This window comes from Salvelinus alpinus, chromosome 37 (assembly GCF_045679555.1).
Source record: "Salvelinus alpinus chromosome 37, SLU_Salpinus.1, whole genome shotgun sequence".
Classification (NCBI taxonomy): domain Eukaryota; kingdom Metazoa; phylum Chordata; class Actinopteri; order Salmoniformes; family Salmonidae; genus Salvelinus; species Salvelinus alpinus.
This window is the reverse complement of record NC_092122.1, coordinates 2,332,372-2,353,687: the sequence shown is the minus strand read 5'-3', so window position 1 is coordinate 2,353,687 and position 21,316 is coordinate 2,332,372. Positions and strand designations below refer to the sequence as shown.

Here is a 21,316-nt window from a genome sequence, read left to right as displayed (position 1 = left end):
AAAAATCCAGAAAATCACATTGTATGATTTTTAAGTAATTAATTTGCATTTTATTGCATGACATAAGTATTTGATACATCAGAAAAGCAGAACTTAATATTTGGTACAGAAACCTTTGTTTGCAATTACAGAGATCATACGTTTCCTGTAGGTCTTGACTAGGTTTGCACACACTGCAGCAGGGATTTTGGCCCACTCCTCCCTACAGATCTTCTCCAGATCCTTCAGGTTTCGGGGCTGTCGCTGGGCAATACGGACTTTCAGCTCCCTCCAAAGATTTTCTATTGGGTTCAGGTCTGGAGACTGGCTAGGCCACTCCAGGACCTTGAGATGCTTCTTACGGAGCCACTCCTTAGTTGCCATGGCTGTGTGCTTCGTGTCGTTGTCATGCTGGAAGACCCAGCCACGACCCATCTTCAATGCTCTTACTGAGGGAAGGAGGTTGTTGGCCAAGATCTCGCGATACATGGCCCCATCCATCCTCCCCTCAATACGGTGCAGTCGTCCTGTCCCCTTTGCAGAAAAGCATCCCCAAAGAATGATGTTTCCACCTCCATGCTTCACGGTTGGGATGGTGTTCTTGGGGTTGTACTCATACTTCTTCTTCCTCCAAACACGGCGAGTGGAGTTAGACCAAAAAGCTCTATTTTTGTCTCATCAGACCACATGACCTTCTCCCATTCCTCCTCTGGATCATCCAGATGGTCATTGGCAAACTTCAGACAGGCCTGGACATGCACTGGCTTAAGCAGGGGGACCTTGCGTGCGCTGCAGGATTTTAATCCATGACGGCGTAGTGTGTTACTAATGGTTTTCTTTGAGACTGTGGTCCCAGCTCTCTTCAGGTCATTGACCAGGTCCTGCCGTGTAGTTCTGGGCTGATCCCTCACCTTCCTCATGATCATTGATGCCCCACGAGGTGAAATCTTGCATGGAGCCCCAGACCGAGGGTGATTGACCGTCATCTTGAACTTCTTCCATTTTCTAATAATTGCGCCAACAGTTGTTTCATTCTCACCAAGCTGCTTGCCTATTGTCCTGTAGCCCATCCCAGCCTTGTGCAGGTCTACAATTTTATCCCTGATGTCCTTACACAGCTCTCTGGTCTTGGCCATTGTGGAGAGGTTGGAGTCTGTTTGATTGAGTGTGTGGACAGGTGTCTTTTATACAGGTAACGAGTTCAAACAGGTGCAGTTAATACAGGTAATGAGTGGAGAACAGGAGGGCTTCTTAAAGAAAAACTAACAGGTCTGTGAGAGCCGGAATTCTTACTGGTTGGTAGGTGATCAAATACTTATGTCATGCAATAAAATGCAAATTAATTATTTAAAAATCATACAATGTGATTTTCTGGATTTTTGTTTTAGATTCCGTCTCTCACAGTTGAAGTGTACCTATGATAAAAATTACAGACCTCTACATGCTTTGTAAGTAGGAAAACCTGCAAAATCGGCAGTGTATCAAATACTTGTTCTCCCCACTGTATGTCACACATGCAGCTAACAAAAATATATGGAAATGTCTGCTCTATCTAAAATTGCAACCAACAAGTTGCAGCATTACCTCAAAGATGGAAGGGGAGAAAGTTAGAAACTTGCCTGTTGTCCCTGCATTAAAGACCAAAATTGGTTAAAGAAAATTGTGATAAATAAAAAAGTATACCAGTTTCAGTTAAGGATCAAAAAACTGGCAGCTTTGCCATACTGATTTTCGATGGACCTGTTCAATGGCACATGGTTTATGAACTGATACACAAAACAACGCCGGATTGAAAACCTCGTTTTTCAATTAAAATTGTTGTACAAAATTCTTATAACCAATAGAATGTCATATATGGGTGATACAACTGTACCAGTTCTACAGATTTTTCTTTGAAGAGACAGGATTATTTGTTTAAGTACTATCCATATGTAGCTTGTATTTGGTCGCAGGAATGGCTGAAGAGTTGCAACATTTACCTGGAGTTAACTCCGCAAATAAAATTGCTGGGTGATCCGAGAAGTCAATTGATCAATAATATAATAATACTCTTCCCAAAAATGTTTATCTTTTAATTTACAATCTGTAGAAACTGAGAATTGAAAGGTTCAGAATTTTTGTTGAACATCACATCGCAGTTGAAACATTAATGGCAAATGGAGAGAGAGAGTGATGGGAGGGGTTGAGGGTAGCTGACGGATGGGACTAAAAACAAACAAAAGAATCCTAGGATGTGTTGTCTGTTTAGTTTACTTCAATTAGGGGAGCTGTGGTAGGGTTAGGGGAAAATAATAAAATAAAATATAAAACATATTTTTTTTAAAGGAGTGGAACTGGCTTCGAGGTCCTGAGTTGAGTTTGAGGAGCATATGCTATCCTAACTGTTCTAGTATCCTCTTCCCAGGGTTACCTTCCTGCCAACACAGAGAGGAGAGAGAGCACGCTACAGAGGAAGAGACAGGAATACTTTGGTTTCATAGAACAGTACTACGACTCGCGCAACGACGAGCACCACCAAGACACATACAGACAGGTAAGGATGCTGTGTATGACTACACACACAGTCACATTCTGTCACTCTTTATTTCTTTCTCTCCCTCCCTCTTTTTCGCTCCTCTTCCCCCCTGTCTTTCTGTATACCTATATCCACTGAGATATTTTATTTAACCTTTATTTAAACTAGGCATGTTAGTTACAATGACTGCCTACCCCGGCCAAACCCTAATGACGCTGGGCCAATTGTGCGCCGCCCTATGGGACTCCCAATCACGGCCAGTTGTGATTCAGTCTGGAACTGAACCAGTGTCTGTAGTGACGCTCAGGAGCCCATGCACTCATATATTGAGAGCAGTCTGTCTATCCTAAGCTCAGCTCCTCCACAGTTCATCCGTTACAGTGGTGGATAAATATAATTCCTCCTCGGCTATCTACAGTTCAGACCCCTTCACCTCAGTGACGGCAGACATATTCATTTGTGCAGATAGAATGGGCTGTCCTGTGGGTGTAAATCCCCAAGCCCTCTTACCAGCCATTTTTCTTTGTCCCTGATGTGTTGGTTCACCCACAGCCCAGACTAGCCAAGCCATAGTCTGTCAGCGGCCGCGAGGCTGCACTACAGATCCAGTTATACGGTGATAAGTGGTTTTTCATGCTGCTCTCCTCTCACACATAGCAGTGCCACTATGGAGGCTAGACAAGAATGACCCTCTCTCTCTCTCTCTCAAAAAAAAAAGACCCTCCTCCCACCGTTGATGTCAGACTCTCTCCCTCCCTCTGTTTATCAGGGAAATCACTTCTGCTGACACACACACACACACACACACACATCATATGTTTTACTATCCTTGTGGGCACCTAAAATTGTTTTCCATTCAAAATCCTATTTTCCCTAAACCTAACTCCTAACCCTAAGCTTAAAATAGCCTTAGTCCCTGTGAGGGTGAATTGTCCTTGTTTTACTATCCTTTTGGTGATTTCCGGTACCCACGAGGATAGTAATACATGCACGCATGATATTTACTATGTGGTGTATTGTCGATATTTACTATTGTGCGACAATATTTACTATGCTGAGATCAACAACCGTTTCCCGCTAGAGTAAGATGAATAGAGGTAAGTCCTCTCTTTGCCTTTAAGAAAATGACAGATATTTACTTTAAAATGGGAGGTTTTTTAGGCTTCCAGCAAACTGAGTAGAAATGTCGTCTCAGCAGGGAGTCTGGAGACCGTTCTTCTCTACACTGATCTCAGTTCTGTGTTCAGTGGCAGAGGATGTTTTCTGTCTGATCACAGGCTCCCTGCTGTTCCTGAGTCAGTGCTCAACTTCCTGACATTGGCAGTGCAAGGCCTGTGACTGTCTGTTCCCCAGTCTCTCTTCTGTAACTCCTCTCATCTCCCTACAGTCGTCTATCTCTGTTTTTGTACATGGATCTCTCGCTCTCTCGCTCACTCACACTCCCCCTCTCGCTCCAACTTTCTCTTTCAATCAATCAATCAATCAAATGTATTTATAAAGCCCTTTTTACATCAGTGGATGTCACATAGTACTTATACAGAAACCCAGCCTAAAACCCCAAAGAGCTAGCAACGGTGGCTAGGAAAAACTCCTTAGAAAGGCGCTCCCTCCCACGCTCTCAGGAGGGGACTATCAGGCGCTCCCTCCCACACTCTCAGGAGGGGACTATCAGGCGCTCCCTCCCACACTCTCAGGAGGGGACTATCAGGCGCTCCCTCCCACACTCTCAGGAGGGGACTATCAGGCGCTCCCTCCCACACTCTTAGGAGGGGACTATCAGGCGCTCCCTCCCACGCTCTCAGGAGGGGACTATCAGGCGCTCCCTCCCACGCTCTCAGGAGGGGACTATCAGGAGCTCCCTCCCACGCTCTCAGGAGGGGACTATCAGGCGCTCCCTCCCACGCTCTCAGGAGGGGACTATCAGGCGCTCCCTCCCACGCTCTCAGGAGGGGACTATCAGGCGCTCCCTGCCACGCTCTCAGGAGGGGACTATCAGGCGCTCCCTCCCACACTCTCAGGAGGGGACTATCAGGCGCTCCCTCCCACACTCTCAGGAGGGGACTATCAGGCGCTCCCTCCCACACTCTCAGGAGGGGACTATCAGGCGCTCCCTCCCACACTCTCAGGAGGGGACTATCAGGCGCTCCCTCCCACACTCTCAGGAGGGGACTATCAGGCGCTCCCTCCCACGCTCTCAGGAGGGGACTATCAGGCGCTCCCTCCCACGCTCTCAGGAGGGGACTATCAGGCGCTCCCTCCCACACTCTCAGGAGGGGACTATCAGGCGCTCCCTCCCACACTCTCAGGAGGGGACTATCAGGCGCTCCCTCCCACACTCTCAGGAGGGGACTATCAGGCGCTCCCTCCCACACTCTCAGGAGGGGACTATCAGGCGCTCCCTCCCACACTCTCAGGAGGGGACTATCAGGCGCTCCCTCCCACACTCTCAGGAGGGGACTATCAGGCGCTCCCTCCCACACTCTCAGGAGGGAACTATCAGGCGCTCCCTCCCACACTCTCAGGAGGGAACTATCAGGCGCTCCCTCCCACGCTCTCAGGAGGGGACTATCAGGCGCTCCCTCCCACGCTCTCAGGAGGGGACTATCAGGCGCTCCCTCCCACGCTCTCAGGAGGGGACTATCAGGCGCTCCCTCCCACACTCTCAGGAGGGAACTATCAGGCGCTCCCTCCCACGCTCTCAGGAGGGGACTATCAGGCGCTCCCTCCCACGCTCTCAGGAGGGGACTATCAGGCGCTCCCTCCCACGCTCTCAGGAGGGGACTATCAGGCGCTCCCTCCCACATCTACTGTATTTTTTTGTTTGTTGAATGTTAGTCTGAGGCTTCCTATTTTATACAGTCACATTTCTGTACTATATCCCGTTGAATTGTCTCATGTTGATGTGTGTGTAGCAGTATGTACTTTTTGTGAAAAACAGCAGTTTTCCCCCCTCCACATCTAGGGCTGGGAAAAAGTCCACTGTGAATATGTGTTCAGTTGAGTGTGTTGACTTTATTTCCCAGGTGTGTGTCCATTTGTGTGTATGTTGTGCACGGTCCGTGTGTGTATGCGTGACGACTGAATGTGTGTGTGTGATGTGTTTGTGTTTACTGTTTTCTCCACGCCACCAGATTCGTATAGACATCCCCCGGATGAGTCCGGAGTGTCTAATGCTGCAGCCTATGGTGACCGAGGTAAGACTGGTTAAAGGGGCTGCAGACCAAACCCTCTCTCGCCAGCATGACACCGGTCCTGTTCCCGTCTGCCCTGCCAGTGTTTGTCCATCTGTCTGCAGGCTCCAACTTCTGAACTGGGTGAAAGTGGCTCTCTGGTTTGACGAGGCTCTCCTCCACACGTATGTGCTTGTGCCCTGCATCCATTTTCTATAGAGAAAATGTGGTTTGGTTTGCAGAGAGCTAGTGAGCCACACTACCCCTCCACCCAGTTCAGAAATATAGCCTAGGAGCTCCAGTTCTCTTCAGTTCTCTGCCGTCAGTACACGCCTTGGACCCTGAATCCAGTGCATCCACTAACCAGTGCTCTCTCTTCCTCTCTTCCCTCTCTGTGACGGCATATGATAACCTCGGCTGCTCTTCTGTTTGTGTTTTCTCTCTCCTCTCTGCAGATTCACATTGACATACCGAGAACTAATCCCCTTATTCCTCTCTTTCAACAAGCTTCTGTCCAAGAGGTGAGACCTTCTATACAGAACACACTGACTATCCCTGCCCAGGCAGTCAGTCGCCTACACCTAGCTAATGTATGACATCCTGTTCGTCGTCTTGTGTACACACTGCGCCACGCATGCGTGCACGTCTACTCACACTCTCTCTTGACTACTAAAGAGTGGAAACCATCTGTTGTAATGGAATGTTCTTCAGTGCTTTTTTGTATGCACTCTGGTATGAGTCTTTTTGTTGCACTCTGCAATGAGTATTTTAGAAAACAGATTGTCATTGGATATAATGGAGTGTGTCTGCTTGTGTGTTCTGCATAAGTGTGTTCAGTATTGCGAGTCGCACCCCTCTTCCGCTGTGTCCTCTGTTGGCCTCTACCTCCGTTCCCCTCCCAGGCCACACTACTACCTCAGTGCTGTGAGAGAATACTAATGAATAGGCCAGCCGTCCTCACACACACCCACCCCAATATCTGCATCTCCCTCTTTCTCCTTATACCTCTCTCTTTCGCTCTCCCTCGCCTATTCCTCTCTCTCTCTTCCCCTCTTCCTACTCTCCTCTTTCCTTCGTACTACTGTTTTCAATTTCTTACTTTTAATTGTGGATCATTTTTATTTCTGTCCCGAAATACGTTGGTATGGTGACGCATGCAACCGCAGAGCTGTCTAAAAATCAACAATTTCAGTCTCCATTAGTTCTGATTGTCACCGTCTGTGTGCATACAGTGCCCATAGAAAGTCAACACCTCCCTTGGATTTCTTCACATTTTATTGTGTTATAAGTGGGATGAAAACTGGCCACTCACATTCAGTGTTTTCTTGGTAAGAAACTCTAGTGTAGATTTGGCTTTGTGTTGTAAGTTATTGTCCAGCTGAAAGGTGAATTCTTCGCTCAGTCGCTGGTGTAAAGCAGACTGAAGCAGATTTTGTAACTTTGTCACATGTAACTTATGTGATTTGGTGTTACTCCTGAACTCCTGGTGTTACTCCTGAACTCATTTAGGCTTGCCTTACCGAAGGGAGTGAATAGTTATGCAATGACTGTATTTGAGTTATTTAATTTGTATTCATTTGGCGAGAAAGTCATTTTCTTTTCACCTTTACATTACAGAGTATTTTGTGTAAGTCAACGACAAAACGTGACAGTTAAATGCATTTAAATCTCACTTTGTAACGCAAAAAACGGTGAAAAAAGCTGAAGTAGGTGTAGGCTTTCTATAGGCACGGTATGACTCTCCTGACACCGTAAATGACTGACTAATGCAACATTTAGTTTTTGTTAGGCACAGACATGGAATCTGTCTGTCTCACCGCGTGGGTAGAGGTCTCTCCCTAAGAGACCTACAGCACTGGACATGAAGTTGGCCTCGGTGGACCACTATGGCTGTAGACATGCTGTTCACACATTAGCAGTGAGCTAATGGGGACATGAAGCTAGAGCGAGAGAGAAGCACACGTGTGTGTGTGTGTGTGTGTTTGTTCGCGTGCACGTGTGTCCGTACGTACATTTCTGTCTCCTCGTGATTTCCCTTGAGGAGGCAATGTAGCACTGTGGGTGAAAAGAGGAGAAGGATGAGGAGGGTGACAGGGGTGAAAGCCTAATGCTCATCCAAGCAAGTCGTGCTTTTATGCATGATCAAATTGAAATAATTCAGTGATGGTGCACTGAAGTATGCACAAGCTATTGGCTTAAAACGTACATAACTCATCAGTCCTATGGTTTTTAGTAGGCTTTTGTCCCCTTTTTTAAATGATTTTTTTTTCCATCTGAGAGCTGTATTGTAAAGCTTGCCTTATCCCTGATCTGTAACAGCCAAGCCAACTCTTCACTACTACATTTTTGGGCAAAATAACATGGAGATCGGGGTCTAGTCTGCTGGCCACTCACTGTCATTGATTCCTTGCGCTTGTGACTTGATGGGCAGCCTGTACACTGCATAACCATAACATAACACACTGTCTGGACCTAACCCTCACACACTGACACTGTTCAACCCTGTCCTCTCCTGATTGACCCCCATCTAATCAGTTACCGATTCTGGCTGCAGGGAGATGAGGAGGAGCAAGAACGTGGGTTGTTTCAGGGAGGGAGAGGACCAAAAGAGGAGAGGGAAGGTGGGGGGAGGCAAAGGGAATGACTTGGATGAGGAGGAGAGAAGGGAGGGTGGGCTGTTAAAGGGAGAAACTTACATTAGCACTCCCCCTTTTTCTCCCCCTTCTCCTCCCCACCCCACTTTGATGATGAAAGCAGGGGGGCAGCAGTAGGGAGATGTGAATCCCATACATGTCCATGTAACGGCATTTTAGAAGGGCACCGCCAAACCATACTAGCTAGCATAACACGCCAGCACCCCAGGCAGCCAACCAACATGTTTTTTGAGGCCGGGGGCGATCACAATTTGAGAAATGTGTTTTGTTTAGAAAAATGACAGAAACATGGCGTCCGAGGAAGCGCTCTGCACGTGTGATGCATCGCTTGATATGTCAGAACACCGGCACAGACATTCAGGGGCCAGACTAGAAGAGGGAAGAGAAAGAGAATGGAAATATAAAAATGCATCCCAAATGTCACCCTATTCCCTATATAGTGCACTACTTTTGACCAGCATGCTCTGGGTCCTGGTCAAAAGTAGTGCACTATTAAGGGGGGGGGGGGGTGTGCCATTTGGGACGCGGATAATTTGCGTGGTTGATTTGCGCTGAACTTCAAGCCTCCTTTAATTCTTGGGGTCTGACAGCATTCAAGGTGAAACATTTAAGACCCACATAGACAGAGCCTGTAACGAAGATGGAAGTGTTTGCCTTGCAGAATAGATTAGAGAAAGAAGAAAAGAAAGGCCAAAAAGAAAGTTCTTGATCCAGCAGTAGTAGAGAGGCAGACGGGTCCAACCCGTCGATGAGAAATTGATGTTGAAGTGTCGTGTGTTCTTCACTTCCAAGAACCTCAATAGGACATTCTGGAACACGCTCCAATTCCATGTCACCGCTCACCATGCATGCTTGTCCTATACCTCTTCTGTCTAATTTCCTCACTTCTCTAACACAATCAAACCTTTTATGTCGACGATTAAAACATGCATTGTTTACAACTTAATCCGATATTGCTCTCTGATTGATTGGTGGGCAAGGGATGGGGCTATGGGGCTGTGTTGGTTTGAAACCATCGTGTGACCTTGTTAAAGGAAGTCTAACACATTAAAACAGAAGTAAATCAACATTATTCGCTGTTGTTTTACATGGATTTTGTCTTCTGTAGCATGTCTGTTCCTCTTTAGGCATATCGTAGATGGCTAGATTGACTTTATCGTCCTTGAATTGGACTTTAACTAGCACATTAAAACAAGCTTACTGATTGTACTCAATTTACAAATACTGTTGAAACAAAAGCTTGTGTATAATGATTCTGGAAGTAGCTTCCATGTTCCTCTATGCACTGTGCTCTATACACAGTGTGTGTGTGCTGACTATGTTCCTCCATCTGTCCGTCAGATCTTTGAGCGTATCCTGTTCATCTGGGCTATCCGCCACCCGGCCAGCGGCTACGTGCAGGGCATCAACGACCTCGTCACGCCTTTCTTCGTTGTCTACGTCTTTGAGTACATCAGTGAGTCCCTCGTCCTCCCTCTTCGTCCGCCCTCCTCTTCCTCTGTCCTCTTCTTACTCCCTCCTCTCTTCCCTTATTGAACGGAAGAGCCAAAGACTAGATAATGTGTTTGTAGGTTGGTGAGTCCCTCTCTCCCAGCCGCTTCTCTCATTTAAGGGAAAAATCCAATTTTTCTGCTTCCATCGCTGGAATAGATAGCCAAAGACTAGATAGTAGCGTATGCGTTTGAATTCAAGTACATCAGTCCCTCCGCTTCCCTCACTCGAGGGAATACCAAGCCGTGAAGAGATACCAGTTTAAATGTTTTAATAAGCTCTCCTCTCACAATAGAGCTTGCTTGGATCCCTGCTGTGTGAGTTTATGTGGTGTAAATTATTTGTTATGAATGTTTCATTACATTGAGGACTTAATGCTCTCTTGTGTTGTGTAAACTGAACTGAGCCTAAAACATTGATATGCTGAGAGTGACACATCTCAAATTGTGTGTGTGTGTGTGTGGGTGGGGTTAGGGGGAGTGTATGTGCTCTAGCGTGCTTGTGTTCCTAGATGATGAATAAATGGCTGCTCTGCCACTCCAGGGGGTGCTCTAAAGGCATGGGGAGAAGGTGGGTTGTGAACCCGGGGGATTGCAGTTGTTTGCTTACTGAAGCGTGAAACAGAAATAGTTGTTTCTGTTGCTTTTGACTACCCTCTCTTTCCTTGTCTCTGACTCGGACCCCCGTCTCGTCTGTCTGTCTGTCAGATCCTCAAAGTCTCCTGGCCTGCTTGGCACTGTTTCTATGCATCTTCATGTGCTGTCTGCTGATGAGCCTTGAAAGCTTACAAAGCCAACAAACCTTCAAACGTGCTCCGCCTGACACGTAACACGATGGTTTGATGTGCTGTCTGTTGTTTTTGTTTCTGAGAGAGCGGGTAAGAGAGAGAGAGGGATAGAGCGATTTTGGGGTGTTCATGCTGGAGAATGAGCAGGCTAATTACGCTTCTGTCTGAAGCTTTCTCTCGCTCGCTTTCTCCCTCCCACACACACACACACACTAACCTGTATACGCACACTCAGTTCAACTTTTGATGGTGCTGCGTCACAGCTAGCTGGCAGCCATTTATTATTACCCAATATTCTACGGGGCCGAATGAGGGCTGACGTTGGCGTGAATGCACGTTAAATAAAGTTAGATTTGATCCCTTTCATTCAATTCAGTCATGCTGAGATGTTCACTCTCCATCACTTTGGGATGAAAAGGAAGAACTCTCCATCACTGAATAAAGAAGAAAGAAGTCTGAGGGTTGGAGATTTCAGATATAATTGAAAGCTGTTAGTTTAGGACATCTCTCTCTGAGGCAGATTCTCTTTGTCTGTGTGTGTTGTTGGACTTGGCTTTAATGTCTGGATCTTGTCAGAAAGCTCCACTGATTAGCTGGATCAGTCTGTCTTTAAAGGAAATAGATGGGTTCGTACACTCCTAATTAAATGTTTTTTCTTCAGTAGCATTTCACAAGGTGTTAGTACAAACCCTTACGGGACATTACTGTTGTTGAGGGCAATGCTGCTTTGTATTGTAGCTGATTCTCATTAAATGAGTATTGAGGAGGAGGATGAAAGGAGGTGTGTGTGTGTTTGCATGTGTGTGCATACATCTGTGTGTGTGTGTGTGTGGTTTTTCAGCAGCGTTTGCAGTAGTAGCAGCCATAGTGTGATTCGTACTCACTGGATTGTGCTGGTTGAATCCCTGTGTGTTAAAGATGCATGATGACAGGGATGTAATAGAAGGGCCAGTAAGTCATGCTGTGTTGTGCCTGCTGCTGTTAGGTACCATGCATTATAGAGCTCGCCAGCTTGTAGTCCTAAAACCCGGATATGAGTTACCTCTGGTTCATTCAGCTGCTCCTATGGGGAAAATGAATGGGGGAAAGAATAGGGTTTTCGGATGAACACCGAAAAGAATGGCCGGCGTTAACACAGGCTCAGTCAGTTAACATGACCTTTATGAATTATGAAGCCTGTTGTGCTTTATGTACTTTTAAAAAATTATGTAAATGCTTCAAAATTCACAAAAGGTGACTTTAGCTGATGAAGATTCTCATAGAACAAAACGTATATAGATCTCCTAAGCCTGTGTTTGCCACAGACCTTATTCTCAGCGATTATCCAAAAACTCCATTCATTTGCCCCCCAAAAAGATGCAATTGCTATTGCTTTCTATAGAAGAACAGAAGGGGTTTTCCCCCTTTGCTACGCACACACACTTATGCTCACACGTCTCTCAAAAGCGTAGGTTTGTTTGCGGTAGTCAGTAGGCCTACATAATGTAGCTGTAGCATGTTGGCTATAGGCTTTTGTCGTGTACTGTAATACACTGCTTAACCTGTGTCACCCTGCCTGACCACTAGGGGCAGTGTTTAATCTACCTTCAGAAAGTATTCATATCCCTTGACTTAATCCACATTTGTGACCGACCGGCTCGATGTAGCAAAATTTTAAATTATGTATTTTTTTTTTTACATTGGATAAAAGTAGAGACTAGATAGTTGTAGTGCTAGAAACGTGTATATCATACACTACAGTTGAGGAACAATGGGAAAGTTATTCTGCTTTGAAACTTTTGGTAACTCCACTTTTGAGAAAATGGCCCTTGAATGTTTTAGTACACTTACTGGATAGCTCTTCTTTGTCTATACCCATTCTGCATCATTCACACTCTCTTAAGCCTTAGCTCAACCCATCTTTTTAAGGATTCAAACAGAGTAAGGTAGTGTAGTAAACAACCAAATATTTCAAAAAAATCCACTATCTTGTTCAATAGATAACCCCAATCACCCCCAACTAGATTCAATGTTAGCTACCTAGTTTTGTATTCTGTACAGGCTTTCTTTTCACTCTGTCAATTAGGTTAGTATTGTGGAGTAACTACAATGTTGTTGTTCAATTCTGTAGCTGTTTTAAAGTCACCATTGGCATCATGGTGAATTCCCTGTGCGGTTTCTTTACTCTCCGGCAACTGAGTTAGGAAGGACGCCTGTGTGTTGTAGTGGGGTACAGAAACGGGGTACACATTTAAAATCATGTTAAACACTATTATTGCAAACAGAGTGATTCCATCTAACTTATTATGTTTTGTGCTGCTGCCATGGTGTGCTGCTACCACGTTGTCATGTGTTGCTGCCATGCTATGTTGTTGTCTTAGGTCTCTCTTTATGTAGTGGTGTGGTGTCTCTTGTTGTGATGTGTGTTTATTGCCCTATATAATTTTTATTCGTAAAAAAAAAAAAAAAGGCCGTCATTGCAAATAAGAATTTGTTCTTAAATTATGTGACTTGTTAAGCACATTTTTACCCCTGAACTTATTTAGGTTTACCATAACAAAGGGGTTGAATACTTATTGACTTGAGACATTTCAACTTTTGAATGATTTGTAAAAAATATTGAAAAACATAATTCCACTTTGACAAAATTTAATTCAGGCTGTAACACAAGAAAATGTGGAAGAAGTTGAGGGGTGTCAATAATTTCTGCAGGCATTGTAACACCAGAAAGAGGTGTAAATGATGTGAGGAAGTTGAGGGGTGTCAATAATTTCTGGAGGCACTGTAACGCCAGAAAGAGGGGTAAAAGATGTGAGGAAGTTGAGTGACATGCTGTGTGAAATGTGAATTACCGTTTCCTCTGTCAGGGAAATTATTAAAATGTTCACCTGCACCAGGTTTTTTTTTTCTCACATCAACACCATCTAAATACGTCTGTCAGACAGGATCAAGGCTGCCATTCCATCTGCGTCTTCTCGTATTGCCTTTGCTCTGTAGCAACGCAAAGCTAGCGCTTTTTTTGTCTCTATTTTTGTTCCTTTGTTGCTGCTACTTTTCAAACAAATGTCTATCTTCCTTCCTTTGATGACGCAAGGACTAAGACGTTGTGCTTCATGCTGGAACCAGTGGGTTGCTCGGGGGGGGGGGGGGGGGGGTTCATGCAGGAACCCCGAATTGGTGCCTGCAGTTGCACACTAATGCTTTTGTGTCTTTTAATGCCCACTGTCACTTAACCAGGCAGTTCCTCGAGCTCGAGATTCCCTCTGCATTGAACAACAGCATACAGTTTTTTCGAACAAGAACGACACTGCTTTCCTCTTTGCGTCTTAATGTAAATCCACATGATCTATATTGTACTATTATTTGTTCAACAGTAATAGCCTATGCATTATGTTGATTCCAGCTGTGAAAGTATCTGCCTCTGCCCTGTATCGCTGTCGGCTGCCGATTTCTCTCCCTCTCTCCATTATGCGCACGGAGGAGGGAAAGATGGATTCTGAGAAGCAGAAGCGTAATCCCGTTGCTCAAAATGCGTTTGAGAGAGAAATACCGTTTTAAAGCAACTACTGTCTAGTTACAGTGAGGATAGTCATATCATTCATTTCTTAATATTGAGTTCATGGCACCACTTTGCAGCCGGTGTAGGCTGTAATTAGTTTGGTGCGGTGTATGCCATTTGCAGTGAAGAGGCCTATATCAAGTAGCCTATAGGCCTAGCTCTGGAAAGTTTTTGTAGGACACTAGCCTACATTTAGATGAATCAATTAGCCTACATGGCAATCTAGCAGCAATGTCATATTTAGAGTTAGCAATCTAGATAAGGGTTTTGAGTTCCCACTTCTTCAGGTGGTAAGTAATATTGCCTATAAGCCAATATGCACAAATATGTTGGCAAATGCTTTGAAGAGCCCTGCCTCTAATTTAAAGTAACTCTCCATAATTTTTTATTTTATTTGTTATCGAGCAAAATAGTTATTATTTTTTGTCTATATCTCCCATATGTCCCTATCGCCCAGGTCTAGTATGGATCCTCTATTGGATTGGCTGAAGTTCTTTAGGAGAGGACTGATGAGATCTGGTGGTGTTTTTCTGATTGTCAGTGTGGACACTGGAGAGAGAGAGAGAGAGGCTCCGTGCTGTCAGGAGGAAGCTACACGTGTTTCCTGGAAGATGACCTATGGTAGTACTGCTGGGCTTTATACAGGAGCAGTAGGGATGTCAGTACAAAGTGAATGGAATAAGATATAACTTGTGTGAGTGAGTGTAGGGGTCTCGTCAGGAGTAATTAAGGGGGCCGCAGCAGGCAGTGTGCCAGTGGGAAGCAGGCAAGAACTCTATGGTGGTGTCACGGCCAAGGAGTTATGCCAAGAAGTCATGGCGGAGAGGTGAGGGAAATTCATGTAATAATGAAGGGAGGAATGAGGTGTGCATTCAGTCCTGTCTGTCCAAGAGCTCTCAACGAAGTCCCTGCCTGCTGGTCCTGGCACTGAGGGGTCAAGAGGGGAAAGGGAGGGACAGTGAGTGACCGAGAGAGGAGCAGAGGCAGGGATTGGAAGAGAGAGGCTGAGAGAGGGACAGAGAAGGGAAGAGAGGGGAAGCAAGGAGCTCAGAGAGAGAAATCCCCCTTATTCGGATCCTCATTAGCTGTCGCAGAAGCTATTCTTCCTGGGGTGAAGTGACTCTCAGAAGTAACTCATCTGTTTTTTACTTTACTTTTTCTCTACTTATATATTTGCTACCATGATTCGGGATAATCCTGAATGAATCGTGGATAATGATGAGTGAGAAAGTATCACCCCCCCCCCCAAAAAATGCTAACTTCCCTTATGCTAACCTCTCACCATCACAATGTCTTGGGGGTATGATATTTGTGCGTCTGTAACGTTCTCACTCAACATTATTCAGGATTTCTCCGTAATTATGGTTGCATCCACATTAATGTAGAAGTGTTAAGAAATGTTACTCCAAAATGACACATTATTTTACCATTCATTTCTATTGGGCACCGAATAATCTGGAACAGAACCAAAACAAAGAGGCAAATTCATCCAACAGATGTGTAGAGTCACAAGCTTGATGTAGACAATGCGTGCTTTGAATATGGGACCAAATACTTCACTTTTTAGTACTTTAACACACGTGAGTTTGTCCCAATACATTTGGTCCCCTAAAATGGGTGGACGATGTACAAAAAGTGGCGTAATCTCTTAACGTGTCCCCCGGTATTGATGAAAATACCCTCAAATGAAAGCTGACAGTCTGCACTTCAACCTCATCGTCATGGTATCATTTGGAAATCCAAAGAGCTGGCGGACAGAGCCAAAACAACAGAAATGGGTCACTGTTCTAATACTTTTAGAGCTCACTGTCTTAAGTGAACCAGGTCTCCATCATATGTCCACTTAAATCAAATCCAATGTTATTGGTTACATCCACATATTTTAGCACATTTTTATTGTGGGTGTAGCAAAATGCTTGTGTGCACTTAAGAAATAGAAAATTATACATTTTGACGGAGCTGGCAAATACATGATGTATCAGGTTTCTATTCAGAATAATAAACCAGACATATTATAGCTTAGCTCTGACGGCGTCGACACTGTAAGCTGACGCATAGATATGAAGGTTGGTTTCAATAACAGCAACAGAACACTGTGAAAGAAGGCCAAATAAGTGAAGAGAAGTCAACCTGCTCTGTTAGTAGTGCTATCCTAGCAAGTTGTTAGCGTGGCTGGTTGGTGTACGGTCTAGCTGACACTGAGCATCTCTGACAGATGCTCTAAACAGAGCTAATGTAAACGGCGCTGAAACCATTTGCCCATTTAGATGCCCTATGAATATGGAGTTAGTGTCTGTGATCAAACATGGGGCACGATAACTACAGGCACCGAGAGAAGAAGAGGAGAGAAGGACCCCTGTTGTATCTGGGACCCCCCCCCCCCCCACTTGTTATTTTATCCTTGTGAAAATCTAAAATGTATTTCCTTAAACTTAACCCCTAATCCTATCCATAAACCTAAGCATAATTGTAACCAAACGCCTAAATCTTACCCCTAAGCTTTTGTCCTCATGGGGGATGTGTGAAATGTCCTCACGAGGGAGAATGTTCCGTGTTTTACTACCTACCCTTGTGGGGACATTTGGGGATTTCAGGACCCCATGAGGATAGAAGAACAAGACAACGAACACACACACACACACACACACTGTGTGTGTCACTCTCAGCATCTGACAGAGGGAAGGGGATTGAAGGCGGAAGGAGGAGCAGTCAGGGAAAAAGCATGTTGAGGAATACACAGTCAGCCTGGATGATAAACCATGTAGTCTAGAGAGGAATACACATCAGATTGAGCTTCAACGACAGCCCTGTTGGACTACTCCAAGCAAACTAGAGACGATGCCTTCCTACTAAGCAGAGAGGTGATTGAAGTCAACACGCTTTGATTGTGAGTAGGCCTATAATGTGTGTTTACACCATGTGATTTCTAACTGGAGACTTTTGATGTAATGAATCACAGTCGTGTTAATTCCACTCCTCTGTTTTACTCGTCTCTCCAGCAGAGTCTTTTAGCTTTAGCCAGCTACTTTGTCAGCCACCACCAGGCTGGTTGAGTTTCTCCATGTGTAAGTGGTCCGTATTGACCTTGTGAGGATCATGTCTACTGTCTGTTCAGTCGGGTCTGGCTGAGGTTTGAGTTTAGTGTCAGTGGGGTGTGTTGGTTCTCTGTCGTGCTGATTGAGCAGAGGGTCAGTGGGGTGTGTCTGTTCTGTCTCTGTGTGTGTGTCTGTGGATTGAGCGGGGGGCCAGTGGTCTGTGTCTGCTCTGTCTGTGGATTGAGCGGGGGATCATCGGGGTGTGTCTTGTTGCTGAGTAGTTAATGAGTGTCGGTTTGTTCGCCGTCTCCCATCGCCAGGCGCTGATTCTTGCTGATTAACATTCTTTATTTGCTCTAACGAGTCATTAAGTAATTACCTCGGCACGACCACTGGCATTCACTGGAGGTTTTTGCCTCTTTCCTCCTCTCCTCTCTCTCATCCCCCTCTCTTCTGTCGTTCTCTGGTGGAGTTCCTCATTGACCCAGGTTTGTGTCTAGTAGACTGATGTGGAAGGCAGGGAACAGTGCAGACACATCGTACTTATTGGCAGTAATAAAGAAATGTGCGTCTGAAGTAGGCCTAGCAATTAGAAAGTAGACTCAAACTTTAGTTTTGTTTTTGCCTCGCTCTGCTCTGTTTTTTAAATGATGGAAGTTTAGAATCTGTTTTGCCTTGAGCCACTTTTTTTCAACTTCTAACTTCTTTAACTTCTATATTTATTACACAGTACTCATATTTCTAGTTTATTTCCATTTAAATAATTGTTCTGAAATGCAATACACAGTATCATCCTAAGCACAGAATAGTTCATATCACGTCTTGAAATATTTTCTTCTATAAGATGATGGAGAAGCTGACTCATTATTCAAATGGCCAGGATCTGAAACACCAGATCTGATTTGAGACTTTCTCTACACATTTTCTCATCATTCCTTATTCCATAAAATGCGCTGGAGCCCGAGAATGATTCTGAAAAAACGCCTTGTCAAGAAGTAATACGTTCACCATTAATAATATTCACGGTTATTTAATATTTTGGGATTAAATTAATTCCTCTACTATAAAAAGGCATAAATTGGATTTCGGCGCAGATTTCTCGCCATGAAAAATTGCTCCTTTATCATTTTGTCACCCCGCTGAAATCCGATGCACTTGACCTGATGCAATTGAGATTGCCTTATTTTTTTCAAGAGAGACACGGTGCCATGCCACTTCATGAGTTGTTGCATCTTCCGCTCTTTCCATGTCAATTTATTTGCGTCAGTTTTAATTCAGTGTAGCTACTTCACATTTATCAATTTGTCAATTAACATTCCACTCAGCCTCGTAAGACCAACGCTGCGTCCCAAATGGTGCCCTAGTCCCTATATAGTGCATTACTTTTGACCGGGTCCCATAGGGCTCTGGTCAGAAGTAGTGCACTGTGTAGGGAATAGGGCGCCATTTGGGACATGGGGCGTACTATCTCACATTAACTGTACTTCGAATGAGTTCTGTGAGACTGCAGATTCATTTCTTAATGGATTGATCTTCTATATTTCACACTAGAAATCTTTCCTCTTCTCACTCTCTTTTCTCCGTTAGTGGCAGCTCATCTAGACTGATGACTGTCTGTCCATCTCTGTCTGCAATAACAGTTTAAGTCAGTGGGGGATAGTGTGTGTGTGTTCTGTTACGTTGTAAGTTTTTTAAAGTCAAGTTTTATTGTCACGTGCAGTACAGTGAAATGTCTTTCATGCAAGCTCTTTCCCAACAATTTAGTAATCAAGTAAGCGGTAAGATGTTCTCATTGTGTGTAGACTATAGTAGTGTTGACTGAAGAGCCTTCCCAAACATACAGTTACAGCCTAGTTCTCCCCACATTAGAGGTCTTCACGGGCCCCGTTCAGAAATGGACCTGGGGCTTTCCCCACACGGACCCATTTTCATAAATACATTTTTATAACCATAGAGACCCGTTCCGAATGGACCCGTGGACAACTAGACCCGTTCCGTAAAGACCTGGTCGGATCCAGACCCAATCCGAGTGAGGGAAGCGGAAGAAAAGCTTTCTAAGCTACTTTTTTAACCGGTGCAGAAACAGCGCGGGAGGAGGGCGAGAGAGGTGCCGCTCTAGCAGGCGGGGGATTGGGCATACTGTGAGCAAGTGACACGGGGACAGGGAGTGAGAGACTAGAGACACCAACCAACCATCCAAGCAGACTTGTGCTATGTTAGACCAGTAGCTGCCATATAGCTAGATTATTTATCATCAAATATGATTACGTAGTAACTGTCTTGACTGCATCAGACCGGGACAAGCTAGTTAAGATAGCTGCTGCCTCGATTAGCCTAGCTAGCTGTCTCATCCTACAGTTACAAATTACAGCAACTCCATTCAGAATATTAAGTAGCAGCCTACCTGTTGGCTCTTGGTCATTGTAGCCAATCTTGGTCATTGTAGCCAATTGGTCATTGTAGCCAATTGGTCATTGTAGCCAATCCTTCTTCTGATTTGATGTCTCCAAAATGTTGCGACACACGAGGCTATATAACTGTAGCCTATTGCTGCTTCGATGACTTATGATTGGCCGACAACAACAACCGCCACGCGCCACTCGTGAACAGCAAGAGCAGCAGCATACATTATATCATTTCTCTCTCTCTACTGCAGCAGTCGAGTTCGGCTTTGACCGGGCCCTTCCGGACAAGTCAGTTAAAATACACATACCCAATACCCTTGACAATCATTTCTATGTGGCAGTGAGATCCCTAGATACAGTACTGGATCACTAGCCAAGCGACCAGCAGGCCACAGAGAGAACAGCAACAACATCTCTGCATCTTTAATGGCACCCTGTTCCCTACTGTATAATGTGCACTACTTTTGACCAGTGCCAATTCAGATGCAGCCATCCAAACATATCTGAAATGCAGCTCTGCTCTCCTCTGCTCTGCTGCTGTACCATTGCCATGGTTACGTGATTGCGGAGCAAGCGTTTGGACGTTGGTAGGTGAACCGTACCGCTGGGTTGGTTGGGTGGAGAGGAGAGGAGAGGCAGCTGTGTGTGTTCGCTGACTGTGTGGGCTGGTGCTAGTCTGGTCTAGTCAAGTGCAAAGCCTATGGCTGCAGACAGTTACTTTGATCCTGTAGCTTGTGTCCTCTAGGCTCTCATACGTTTGCTATTGGAGGAAGAGAGACACACACACAGAGAGTGAAGATCTTTGTTCATTACCTCCAAATATCGATTTCCATAAATCACAGATGGATTAACACCTCTTTCTCTCACACAGTATAATTACGCTCCCAGCATCACTCGTGTCTCTGCTGGTGTTACTAAGACAACTTTGCCAAATTTGCCTCTGATATTAATTATCCACTGTTTCAATTACCTACCTCAGAGGAATCTATGTGATAATCATTAACCAACACTAGGTTTCAGGATGTTATCTTCTAAATTGGTTTGTGTTAGTCGAGTTGGGTTAATCTCAATGAGATAACTGATTTCTGTGGCTGGAGGCAACTGTTGGCTCTGTGAAGACTGTACAAGATGATATTGACACATCTAGACATACCTCACAGGCTTTCACAGACTCCAAAACCATCTCTCCACAACGTTCTCAGCAAAGGGAAGTTGTGAATGCTACACTTTTTGGGTGAAAATGTATTGAGAAAAACAAATGTTTCTAGACGAGCAATCTGTGTACTCGGCCAAGGCTGTAGATATGAACTCAGCAAAAAAAAACAATCGTCCTCTCACTGTCAACTGTGTTTATTTTCAGCAAACTTAACACGTGTAAGTATTTGTATGAACACATGATTCAACAACTAAGACATAAACTGAACAAGTTCCACAGACTAACAGAACTGACTAACAGATTTGTAAGTCGCTCTGGATAAGAGCGTCTGCTAAATGACTTAAATGTAAAATGTAAATGTAAATGGAATAATGCGTCCCTGAACAAAGGGGGTGGTCAAAATCAAAAGTAACAGTCAGTATCTGGTGTTGCCACCAGTTGCATTAAGTACTGTAGTGCATCTCCTCCTCATGGACTGCACCAGATTTGCCAGTTCTTGCTGTGAGATGTTACCCCACTCTTCCACCAAGGCACCTGCGGGTTCCCGGACATTTCTGGGTGGGAATTGCCCTAGCCCTCACCCTCC

The 21,316-nt window shown here is 44.8% G+C and overlaps 1 protein-coding gene across 4 annotated transcripts in view; it reads left to right on the top strand.

Annotated features, from left to right (window-relative positions):
* The window catches only part of LOC139566058 (TBC1 domain family member 22B-like), a 171,106-nt gene that overhangs the window by 52,298 nt on the left and 97,492 nt on the right, over nt 1–21,316 (top strand). For 3 of the 4 annotated variants that reach the window (XM_071386912.1, XM_071386914.1, XM_071386915.1), the window contains exons 7-9: nt 2,384–2,512; nt 6,120–6,185; nt 9,660–9,774. In XM_071386912.1, the coding sequence (XP_071243013.1) occupies nt 2,384–2,512; nt 6,120–6,185; nt 9,660–9,774 (310 nt within the window). Of the gene's footprint in view, nt 1–2,383; nt 2,513–5,625; nt 5,689–6,119; nt 6,186–9,659; nt 9,775–21,316 lie in introns of all 4 variants that reach the window. The other variant, XM_071386913.1, reaches the window with a different exon arrangement.